This window comes from Myotis lucifugus, unplaced genomic scaffold (assembly GCF_000147115.1).
Source record: "Myotis lucifugus unplaced genomic scaffold, Myoluc2.0 scaffold_1, whole genome shotgun sequence".
Taxonomy (NCBI): domain Eukaryota; kingdom Metazoa; phylum Chordata; class Mammalia; order Chiroptera; family Vespertilionidae; genus Myotis; species Myotis lucifugus.
In genome coordinates, this window is record NW_005871049.1 from 2,173,537 (window position 1) to 2,185,694 (window position 12,158).

Below are 12,158 nucleotides of genomic sequence, written 5' to 3' on the forward strand. Positions count from 1 at the left end.
CTTCCCTTTTGAATGAATGAACTTATTCAGGATTAACTGATGAGACATCTTTTCTGGCTCATGTATTTTTAATGAGTCAGACATGTACAACAAGGGTCCTCTGCCACTCCTCTCCCAAGGGGTATACCCTTCCAGAGACTTACTTATATCCATACAAACAAGGACAGGTACATTCCACTAGACTTCCATGAGGGCCGGGATTTTTGTTAGCTACGGTCACTACTGAATCCCCAGCATCTAGAACAGTACTTAGCATATAGGAGGTGATCAGAGGAAAGGCATGTTCAACAGCGGGGACAGGAAATGCAAAGTCAGGGAGGGTCCCCTGAAAGTATAAGGAATGCAAGCAGTTTGGAATGGCTGGACAGTGGTGGGCAAGAGTTTGATTGAGGTCAGAACTCAAAAGGCTTTTAACTCTCAGCTAAGGAACATGACCTTTTTCCAGAAGGCAATGGGGTGGCTTTAAGCATGGGAGTGGCCAATGTGGGTTGTTCTCGCTATGGTGAAGAGAAGAGACTGGAGCTAGGTAACAGGTCGGGAGATTGAATAGGGGGTCATTAGGACCAGATGTGGGAGGGCAAGGCCTGGGCCCAGGGAAGTCTCCACAGGAAAGGGGATCAGAAATCCCACAGGAAGACTAAACATCAGTAACTGATCCCCTTTGGGAAGCCAGAGAGAGAGAAGTTGAGAATAGTATTCTGTGGAATGGAGGTGCCACACACACCCATGGAGTGGAGAAAAGTAGATAAGGGCTCAGAGATGGGAAATCCCAGGGTTGTCTGGGGTCCCTGAGGGGAATATGTGGTCAGAGTTAAAACTGGCATCCATGATGAAGAGGGAGGGGAGGGAGAGGTGTCTCTCAGTAGCAGGAGAGGATGACCTTAGGAAGGGGTCCCGGGCAGAGCCTGTGATTGGGCCTTTGGGGGAAGGAAGATGAACAGTTGGCACTTGGGCTGATGGTGGCCCAGGTCCAACTCCTGGCACCCCAAGCACAAATATTCACAGCTTAGCATATCTCTAACTTGATGTGAAACCTTGGGCAACTCACGTCTCTCAGTGTCTAGTTCCATGATCTATACGATGGGAATAATGAGAACCACTCACAAAAGGGTTGTGAGGATCAAATGAGGTCAGGATGGGAGAAAACCCTGTAAGTTGTAAAGCCCCCTCTGAAACCAGGCCCAGATCCATGGCACAGCAGACAGGCAGGCAGTCTCCACTCACATCACACACTCCACACCCCCTCATAGGTACCTTTACACTCCTTATCAAAACCACCATGATCAATGCTCTAGGCCTCCCCAATAAAAGCCCCATATACATACCAAGTCTGAATGAATCCCTCTGTCTGGGTGGCCTGGAGCAAGGGTCTGGAAGGAGATAAGAGTCAGGGGTGATTTAACTAGGGTAATGCTAGCTGCTATAACAAATAGACCCTAATGTGTGTAATGGTCTGCGGTTTATTTCTCGCTCATATGTAACAGTCCAAGACTGCTGTTTCTGGTTGATGAGTGGCTTGCCTTTGGGCACTAATGCAGAGACCCAGGTTTCTTCCTTCTTGTGTCTCCCCAATCCCCTGGAACCTCATCATCTTCTGTATCCAGCCAGCTAAAGGGAAAAGAGAATGTGGAGAGCATATACTACTTCAGAGCCTTGGTCCAGAAACAGCACACATCATTCCACTCATATTCAATTGGTGGGAGCTAGTCACATGGCCATACCTTACAGCAAGGGAGCCTGGGAAATTAAAGTTTAGCCATGTTCCCAGGAAGTAAAGAACATGAATTTGTGGTGAAGAAAGACTTAGTTTCTGCCACCGAAGGTTTCAGGTCACAGGCCTAGAAAGGGGCAGGGCGTAGAGGGTAGAATATGGAAAAGGGGGTGTCACCTTTCCCTTTAGAGAGAGGGGCCCAAACTGGAGTAATGGATGACTTACGGGCTCTAAGTCCATACTTAAAGTAGTGGGTACATGCATGTTTAAGAAAGAGGCAAACTGAGGATTCTGGCTAAAGGGTCCAAGTTCATCTGGAACTGGGCCAGGCTGAGAGGGCAGGGTGGCACTCTTCAGTTGACAGGGCCTCTACCTAGGTGGCTGGGATTTGTATGTGAGCGAGGTGAGTGTGAATGCACGTGTGTCTTTGAGCATCGATGCACCTGGTCCATGTCCCTGCCCAGATGGGCGAGCGTGGGCTTACACATGCCTATGTGCAGGTGTGCCTGTCACATGTACCTGTCCACAGGACTGTGCATTCATATGACTGAACACCAGGTGATCCTTATGAGGGAGAGCCTGTGTGTTTATGACAGGCACACCTGAATGGTCTGTATGTACATGACCATGCATGCAAGGTGTCCGTCTGTCTGCACAATTAGGCACATGCCTGAGAAGTGTCTGGGCACAACTGCCTGGAGGAGGTGTGCTGAATGTGCACAAGCCCAACCCACAGCAGATGTGAGATAAGTGTGTGCTGAGTAAAGTCCACGTGTGGATGGATACGCGGTGCACATGTACACAAGCCCATGGAAGCCCCTGCCGGGGTGTCTGGAGTTGCCTAGGTGTGTGAGCGTGCACTTCTGTGTGCCCAGGCATGACCTTGGAGCTCCCTGGGCAGGGTCAGACCAGCTGAGCTCCTCTCTGGGCACACAGAGGCCTCTGTGTGTGTTGGTGCCTGTGTGGGGCGCTGCAAGGTTGTGTTGGTGGCGCGTGTGTGTGTGTGTGTGTGTGTGTGTGTGTGTGTGTGTAGGAAGAAGCTGTTCGCTCTCTTAGACCTTGCTTTTTTCTGTGGTTCCGTTTCTATAGAGACACTTCCTGTGGCAGAGAAAAGAGGTAGTGAGCTGGTCTTTCAGGATGTGAGGGCCCACAGGAGCGGAGCTGGGCTCTCTCCGCCGCCTGCCTGCCGCCCTGCAAGCTCTGGCCTGCGGCGCTGCCCACAGTCCCCATGGTGGGTACCCCCCGTGGCGGGGCCCGGTGAACAGCAGAGGCATGCCAGGGAAGCCCAAGCACCTGGGCGTCCCCAACGGGCGCATGGTGAGTGTAGGCTCCAGGCCAGGCTCTTGGGGAGGGGTGGGCACACCCAGGGTGGAGCCCAGGAGCTCACAGGCAGGGCTGGGCAAGAAGAGCCTGCAGGCTGCTGGTGGGTGGAAAAAGTTGGGTACAGAGAGCAGGTGGTGGGACCAGGTGCCCTCACCCCAGCACCTTCCAGATTGGCCGGCTGGGGACCTGGTCACAGGCTTCTGGGTCCAGCCCTTACTGCTCCCTCTCCTATTGCTTTGGAGCTGCTTGCATCCTAGGGTAGCAGGGACACTTGGCATGCCCCTTGGCCCTGCATACCCCATGGTGACCCAAGCCCCCACACCTCACTTAGCCTCAGCCCTCCCCTCCTCACCCCATGTTCTGATGCCCAAGGTCAAGTAAGGGGCAGCCGGCACTGGGTCACTGTCCTGCAGCTGGACCTATTCCACAGGCTTCCTGCCAGCACTGGCAGTCCTTGGGCAGCCTGGGATGGGTGCAGCTTGTCTGTTCTATTCCGGGGCTACCAGGAAGGGTAGAGGTAGCTGGGCTGTAGGATGCCCTGGCTGTTGCTGCTGCCCCACCCCCTAAACCCTCTCCCTGGCTGCTTGGCCTCTGGGTCAGAGCTGCCCTTGCAGGTCCAGCTTCTTTACTCACGCAGCAGACGGGGCAGGTTGTGCCGGGCCTCCCTTCTCTCCTAGAATAACAGCTCACTTGGCGGACCCCTAGCCCCTCCCAACAACCCCAGAAAGGCCAGGCTGTGTCCTAGCCCCTCACCAGGCCTCAGCCTAGCATTACGGAACAAAGCCATTGGGTCTGGAAACCTGGGCTCCATTCTCCCTTACTAGGGGGGCCTCTCTGACCCTCAGTTTCTTCATCTGTACCATGAGAATAGAACAGATATCAAAGGCTTGTTGAGATGATGAAGTGGAATGGTGACTATGAGCCCCCTGACCCATTATGAGGGCTTCATAAATGTCAGCCCAATTCCACCCCTTCATTCTCAGCCCCTCTTCAAGGATCCCCGCCTCATCAGGAAACTGAGCCACCCCCAAACCCACTGCTGCCTCCTAATTCTCAAGATCTGTTTCCATCTCTCCTTCTTCCAGCATCTGCTTATTGCCCAGCCCCAGGCTAGCTGTGTAGGAAGGAGGCAGGTCCCTCCAAGTTAGCCCAGTCGTCCACCTCACTGTTTCTACCATCAAGCTTACTGAAAGTTCAAGAACCCTTGGGCCTCACACTCCTACCCTCACACTCCTACCCTGGAGGCATGACACTTGGGTGTCCAGGCCAAGGGGGACCATGCGGCAGCGGAGGAGCCCGGAGACAGACTTTACCTCTACCCTTCCCTCATCAATGATGTCTGCTCTGCCCAAAGTCATGGAGAGCGAGGAAGGCACCCAAGCTGTGCGCCCGGCCTCCACAAGCCCACAGGCTTTCCTCTCAGCAACCGGCACACAGGTCTATCTCTGCCCTTCCTGGGCCTGTGCTGAATGTTCTGTGCCACCTTGGGAGTCCCGAGGGCTACGAATTGGCCACTTGCTGGTCATCGAGAGCTTTCTGAGGCCATGTTCAGCTGAAACAGGGAGAGACAGACATGCATTGGCATCTGCAGCAGGGGTGAGCATAGAGAGGCACCTGTGAGCTAGGTATCTGGCTCCTTCCATGAATTACCTCCAGCTAGAGGCTCAGAGGAATAAATGACTTGCTGAGGGCAGCTGGCGGATAGAAGGGCCTGCATTTGAACCCGGCTAATCTGATTCAATACCAGGGCTCCTTTGCCTCCCCAAACTGCTTGGCTCTGTCCTCCCCCTCCCTCCCCAGCTGCCACCCCACCCGCCATCATTCCCTGCAGAGGCAATTTTATTCATCTGCCTTGTCTTTCTGCCACTCAGCGTGTCAGGCAGTGAAACCTGTCACTTAGAGATGACTCTCAGCCCTCTTCCCAGAGATGTCTTCTCGCGGCTCCAACTGCCACGTCATCTGTTCACTCCTTCATTCAACCCCTCCTTAGGGCCTGCTCCGGCCACCCCTGCCCCAGGCAGTCATGACCCAGGCCCAGCATCCTGTCCCCTGCCCTCAAGCAGCTCCCAGTCTGGCAAGACACAAAAGACATGAGCACAAATGCCTGAATCAAATTCAGGTTTGGGGCAGAGTGCTGGTCAGGGATAGAGAAGGCTGGAGGGGGCCTGGGGAGGGAGAACTGACCTCCTCCCTCCCGTGTGCACTGTGGCAGGGCAGGTATCCTGAGAGGATGTGCCAGCTGAGGAGGGCATGGCCTGGAGAAAGGCCCAGACGTGGGAAACACTGGGAGGGGTGGTTATTGTGTCTGTCAATCCCCAGAGGCCTGGTTAATCGTCCCCACCCGACAAGGAGACCGGCAAGGCACAGCCCACTCTCCCTCTGGACCAGCGGTTCTCAACCTGTGGGTCGCGACCCCTTTGGGGGTCGAACGACCCTTTCACAGGGGTCGCCTAAGACCAAAGGAAAACACATATATAATTACATATTGTTTTTGTGATTCATCACTATGCTTTAATTATGTTCAATTTGTAACAATGAAATTGGGGGTCACCACAACATGAGGAACTGTATTAAAGGGTCGCGGCATTAGGAAGGTTGAGACCCACTGCTCTGGACCATCCATCTCAGGGCCAGGCCCTGAGTGACAGGTGGCCTTACCAAGGGGCCAAGTCTGGGTTGGGTCTACAGGGCTGGCTCAGACTGAAGGGGCCAGGCTCCTAGGGTTCTCTGTGGGTGTCTCTGGGCCTCTGTTTCCCCAAGTTGGAATGAGATGAGATGATGGTACAGAGTGCCCAGCACAGAGGACACTCAGTAAATTGACCCTCCCTTTGAGGGTCTGACCTCTCCAGGGGTCCGGGTTCATGAGGAGCCACTGGGCCCTATACCCCCAATTGACCTTGCCCACCTGTGGCCCAAGGGCTGAGGCCCTGGGCCTCCCAGCTCCCCTGGGATGTCTCCTTTCCATCCTGGGAGGCAACTTAGTGGAGGGGAGACCTCAGACTCCAGAGTCAGGCGCACTCGGGTTTCGATTTCAGCCCAGCCACCTCGCAGCCGCTGACTTCTGGGGCCTAGGTTTCCTCACCTGTGACATGGGAGTAACAGTAGCTGCCGCACAGGACCAGGATGTGAGGATGGCATGAGAGCAAGGACAATAACAGTAGCTGTTGCATGGGACCAGGATGTGAGGATGGCGTGAGAGCAAGGACACGGACTGTCAGAGAGTGCCGGTCACACACGGAGCTCAGGAAACCGGCCACCCTCACCTCAGTGTGCTCAGAGTCCAGCGGCTCCCCCAGGGCCCATCTCCTAAGAAAAAATATGGCAGGCTGAGGCCCGACCATGGGTTGGGGATGCCACTGGCCACCACACCCTTCCTCATCCTCTCTTCCCCTTTTCTCCCCATTCACTCACCACTTCTCCTCAGGCAGGCCGGGTGGGGCCAGGCCAGCCCTGCTCAGCGCGATTTCCCCGGGCCTGGGAACCTGGGCAGGTAGGAGCCAGGGCATCAGCATGTCAGCGGAGCCCGGACCACCACAGGCCGGCTGCTTTCACATATGGGCCTCATCTGCCCTTCCCAGCAGCCCCAGCATGTTGGGAATGCTGAGCCACATGCTACCCAGGGGGAAACTGAGGCTCAGAGAAGGGAAGTTACTTGCCCCAGAATAGTGGAACTGGAACTGGACTCCATCTCCACCCTCTCCCACCTCTGATCTCCGTCCCTATCCTGCCTTGACCTCAACCACAAAGATCAACAACCAGTGGGGCAGGAGGGGTTCAGGAAGGTGAACTGCAGGCTTCAGAGATGAGGTGTTCATGTGGAGCATCCCTGGTGGGGGAGGGGTGCTGGGGCCACCTGGGGGTGCAGAGGAGGGCTACTTGGGAGCACTGGGGCAAGGAAGGGTCTTCGTGGAATGGAGTTCAGGTTGGTTCCCTCCTACAACCCAGGCCTGCCCCCTGGATGCTACCAGACTGATAAGGGAAGACGCCCAGAAATGGGTGGGTAGAAGCTGGGTGGGCAGAGGGCAGAGGGCAGCTGGTATCTGGGGGAGACTGATGTCAGTGGGCAGAGATTGGAGAGCTGTTGGCTAGGGGAGCAGGAGAAGATACCAGGCAGAGGAAAGAGCAAAGGGGGAAGCAGGAGTCTGTAGGGGTGAGGGGAAAGGTCTGATAAAGTGCAGGGTGGAGGTGAGGGAGGGGAAAGAGGGAGGCTGAGGGGGGTCATTCACCAGGCCCACGCAGGGCTTCAGCTATAACTCAGCACCTGCTCGGCCTCCCAGGGCAGGGAGTGGGGCCTGCGGAGGATCTGGGAGCTGGCTCCACCTAAAGACACAGAAAATCAATTCGACCCAGTGCAAACAAACCAGGCATGAGGGCTGGCTCCGGTGTGGGAACCTTTGCCCTCTCTGAGGCTCTGGCCTGGCCCCTGCAGTCTTGGGGGCTCTGCCCAGGTTGGAGGGCAGGCCAGAGGAGGCCAGCGGGTACAGGAGGAGGCAGGACCAAGTGGCACCCCTGGAGGGGTGGGGAGTCAGGATGGTTCCCAGAGACCTTCGGGGAGGGCTCTGACCGTGGCGATGAGGCTGGGAACAGCTGCAGAGCAGCCTGAGCAGGCAGGTGCCAGGACGGGAAAGAGCAGGCTGGAAGGGACGGGTCGTCCTCACACATCCCAGCGTTGGGACTTTCTCCTGCCGCTGTGGGAGATGACTCAGATGAAACCGTTAGATGGGACAGAGCAAAGGCAGGAGGGTGAGGGCTGGGCGGGGTGCACTGGGAGCCGATTCCAGGCCCAGCCATGCCCTGCGAAAACTTTCCCTCCTCCTCCGCAGTATCTGATCCTAGTGCTCCTGGTGGGAAAGGAGGCTCCGGGAGGAGACCACGGATATGAAACTGGAAAAGGCTGGGATTTGAATCTGTGCTCTCTCCTCTGCGGCAGGGCTCACAAACTTGAAAGTGGGAGCAGGGTCAGACACCAATAGTAATACAACAACAACAACCTTATTGTTGTCAGTATTATTTACATATGCCAGACAGTGTCCTGAGTTCTTTATATATATTTAACTTATTTAATCACAGCAACCCTGTGAAGTCAGGACCTTCATTTGCTCCATTTGTATAGAAGACACTGAGGCACAGAGAGGTGAGGTACCTTGTCCAAGTCACACAGTCTGGGGCAGCACCTGCTTCCATAAGTAACATAAATACATCAAACTGGCCCCAGGGACCGAGGAGAGCCTGAGCTCCTTCTTTTTTTAAAAAAAAAAAATTGATTTCAGAGAGGAAGGGAGAGGGAGAGGGCGATAGAGACATCAATGATGAGAATCACTGATAGGCTGCCTCCTACACGTGCCCTAGTGGGGACCAAGCATGCAACCTGGGCATGTGCCCTTGACTGGAATCAAACCCAGGACCCTTCAGTCCGCAGGCTGACGCTCTATCCACTGAGCCAAACGGTCTAGGGCATGAGCCCCTTTTGACACTGGCTGCTGCTCAGTGCCAGCCAAGGTTGCCATGCTGGAAGGACTCAGGTAGCTGGGGCATTATAGTCTTAAAGGGGAGACAGACAGCTGGGGTTTTCTGTAAAACTCCTGATTTTTTAAAACGTTTTTATTGATTTTAGAGAGGGAGAGAGAGAGAGAGATATTAATTGAGTGCCTCCTGCATGTTCCCTACTGGGGATGGAGCCCAAAACCCAGGCATGTGTCCTGACCAGGAATTGAACCGGCAACCTTTCAGTGCACAGGAGGATGCCCAACCAACTGAGCCACATTGGCCAGGGCCAAACTCCTGATTTCTAAATGTGGGAAACCACTTCAAACTTAAAAGAAAAAAACACATTTTGAGGACCAAGGTATTAGTAATGTCCTACATATCTGCAGGCCAGCTCCGGCCCACCTCTGTCTGTGACCTGAGTGCCCCGGTGCAAGTGGGGGAGAGAGGGGACCGCAGCCAGAGCGGGAGGGCAGGGAGCGGCTTCCTGGGAGAGGGGTCTTTGCAGACTTGTTTCCAGTGGGGATGGGAAGAAGGCACAGGTGGTGGAGGCTCCTGTTCCAGGGCCTCGTGAACATGTAGGAGGGGAGAGGGTGGGAGAAATCGGGGATGAGTCAAGCCCTGATGCTGGGAGCTCAGGTGATGAGAAGAAAGGCAGGGTGCAGGGAAACAGGTTGGGTGCCCTGCTGTGGTGGTGGCAGAGGTGGCTTCCCCTGGGGACCCGATGAATTTGAAGCGCGTGAGGGACATTGGGCGGAGATGTTAGCGGAAGCTGGCTGTGTGTGTTTGGAGCTGGGGATATATGGGTGGAGAAAGGGCCCAGGACAGAGTAAGGGAGGGGTATCGGCCACCTCCCGTGGGTAGGAGATGATGAGGAAGCTGGAGGAGCTGCTAGGAAGGTAGGTAGACCAAGCAAGAGTCATTTGGAAAGGAGGGTTTTCCTGTTCCACTAATGATTGGGATTCCCAGAGACGCTGGAGTTGTGTGTGGAGGGAAGGAGGGGGATGGAGTTGGTCTCTCAGCAATGCCACTCGCAGTGTGGTCCATGGACCAGCAGTGTCAGCATCACCCAGGAGCTTGTTAGCAACGGCCCCATCCTGGACCTACTGAACTGGAATCCCCTCCCAGGCTCTCTAAAGCACACTGAAGCTTGAGGACCACTGCTCTGTACTATAAAACAGTTTCCTGTGCCCTGCCCAAGGGGGTGGGACACAAGGGAGACCCTGGGCCCCAAAAGGAAACAGTTGCCATAAGGAAATCATCAGTTTTAGAGGCACCTCTCCTTCCTCAAAGACAACATGGACATGGCGCTTACCGCATGCCGGCCACTGTTCCCGATGCTGCAAATACTTTAAACTGATTTGGTCCTCACAACAGCCCCAGGAAGTGAGTTACTATTATTATCATCGTCCCCTATTAGCAGATGGAGACAAACAAGTAACGTGCCCAAAGTCATGCAGCTAGTAAGTGGCAGAGACAGGACGCAAAGTCTACCCACCATGCTGTATACCTGGGCTTCCCAGCAGGCGCCGGAGGAGGGAGCCAGGGGCGCCTGGAGGACACCAGCACACAGGGAAGGGGCACATGATGGAAGGGGGCCTGGAGACAGCCTAAGCAACACCTCGAACAAGCAGTGGCCTGGCTGGGAATGCCCAGCACGGTCCTCCAGGCAGAAGAGAACACAGCTCCAGTCTGTGGACTGGTCCCAGGACTGTTCTTTGAGAATCCGTCCTGGGCTGCACTCTGATTTTCTACCTCGGATCTCTTGTAGGTTTTGGCTGTCTCCGATGGAGGTGAGTGACCAGCCGGTGGAGGAAACCTGGCTGGGGGGGGTGGGGTATGTGAAAATGGGGTGGGATACCCCTGCCACTTGCTATCTTTTCCGGGGAAAGGATCTGCACACGGGGTTGGGCCAAGGGGAAGGCTGCAAAGCTCACATCCACTTGTCTATCCCCCTGCAGAGCTGAGCAGCACGGTGGGACCCCAGGACCAGAGCGAGGGCCGAGGCAGCTCCCTCAGCATCCACAGCCTCCCCAGTGGCCCCAGCAGCCCCTTCCCCACTGAGGAACAGCCTGTGGCCAGCTGGGGCCTGTCCTTCGAGCGGCTGTTGCAGGACCCGCTGGGCCTGGCTTACTTCACGGTAATCCCTGGAGTGGGATAGGGAGGGTGGATGGCAGTGGGGCTGGGGGCATGGGCAGAGCTTCAGGCTGGCCAGTGGGACTCCTCTGTCAGCTGCCTCCTCCACAGCTTTGCGTTGGCACCCTTTTCCTCCTTTCCCAGCGGGCACTTTGCTTCTCCCTGCCCTTGTCTCTGCCTCTCATTTTCTCTCTCTGCTCCGAATCTGGCCCCGTCTGTTTGTCTGGCACTATCATGTTTGTCTGGCACTATGGGTCTGGCTTGGCCTCTTAGCCCTGAGGCCCTATCGGATAGAGTCTATCCCAATCCCTTTGACCACATCCCCTGACTGGGTCTCTGACCTTCACCCGCCCCAGGAGTTCCTGAAGAAGGAGTTCAGTGCTGAGAACCTGACTTTCTGGAAGGCCTGCGAGCGCTTCCAGCAGATCCCTGCCAGCGACACCCAGCAGGTGCGGGTAGCGGGGAGCTGAGGCGGAGGGAGAGCTGGGACCTGGGCCTGGGCGGTGCCCCTGACCGTTTCCTGTCCCGCCTGCCCCAGCTGGCTCAGGAGGCCCGCAACATCTACCAGGAGTTCCTGTCCAGCCAGGCGCTGAGCCCCGTCAACATCGACCGGCAGGCCTGGGTGGGTGAGGAGATGCTGGCTGAGCCGCGACCGGACATGTTCCGGGCACAGCAGCTGCAGGTGAGAGGGCGGGGCCTCGGAGGGGACCAAGTGGAGAAGAGGCGGGGCCCGATCCAGGGGCGGAGCCTGAGCGGCGCAGGGTCGGGGATGAGCGGTGGGGAGGGGAAATGCGGTTGTGGGCTTGGGGACAAATAATAGGGGGGCGGGGCGCTGTTCAGAGGTAGGTACCTGAGGCTGTGGTGAAGGGGGAGGTCAGGGGCGGGACGCAGCAAAGGTAGGGGCGGTGCTTAGTTGAGATGTGAGCGGGGCCAGGAGCAGGGGCGGGGCTGGGCCTTGGAGGCGGGTGGGAAGGGCTCGGGGCTCCGTCCCTAGTTAGAGACCAGGCCAACCCCGGGAGCCCGGCGGGACGCGAGCTCACCGTCGAGGCGCCTGTCCCCGTAGATCTTCAACTTGATGAAGTTCGACAGCTATGCGCGCTTCGTCAAGTCCCCGCTGTACCGCGAGTGCCTCCTGGCTGAGGCCCAGGGGCGCCCCCTACGGGAACCTGACTCCTTGCGCCTCGGCAGCCCCGACGCCACCAGGAAGGTGCGGACGATGGGCTACGGGGGGCAGGGGGCCGGGTGCGGATCTGCGGGGCTGCTCGGGGTCTGCATGCGGTGCCAGTGCCTCCCCTGTACCTGCAGAAGCCGAAGCTGAAGCCCGGGAAGTCGCTGCCGCTGGGTGTGGAGGAGCTGGGGCAGCTGCCGCCGGCCGAGGGCCCTGGGGGCCGCCCGCTCCGCAAGTCCTTCCGCAGGGGTGAGAGCTGGAGCTGGCCTCGGAGAAGAGCGGGGCGGGAGTTTGGGCAAGCCTTGAGAATGCCCCCTCCTCCTACCTGTCCTCAGT

General features: G+C 56.7%; 1 protein-coding gene across 1 annotated transcript in view; it reads left to right on the forward strand.

Annotated features, from left to right (window-relative positions):
• The first annotated feature begins 2,859 nt into the window (after positions 1-2,859).
• RGS14 (regulator of G protein signaling 14) overlaps positions 2,860-12,158 on the forward strand; it is a 13,387-nt gene continuing 4,088 nt past the window's right edge. Inside the window, exons 1-7 of the mRNA XM_014457198.2 lie at positions 2,860-3,028; positions 10,290-10,311; positions 10,480-10,658; positions 11,011-11,103; positions 11,193-11,336; positions 11,718-11,861; positions 11,960-12,117. Of these exons, the coding sequence (XP_014312684.1) occupies positions 2,984-3,028; positions 10,290-10,311; positions 10,480-10,658; positions 11,011-11,103; positions 11,193-11,336; positions 11,718-11,861; positions 11,960-12,117 (785 nt within the window). The 5' untranslated portion in view covers positions 2,860-2,983. The remainder of the gene's footprint in view (positions 3,029-10,289; positions 10,312-10,479; positions 10,659-11,010; positions 11,104-11,192; positions 11,337-11,717; positions 11,862-11,959; positions 12,118-12,158) is intronic.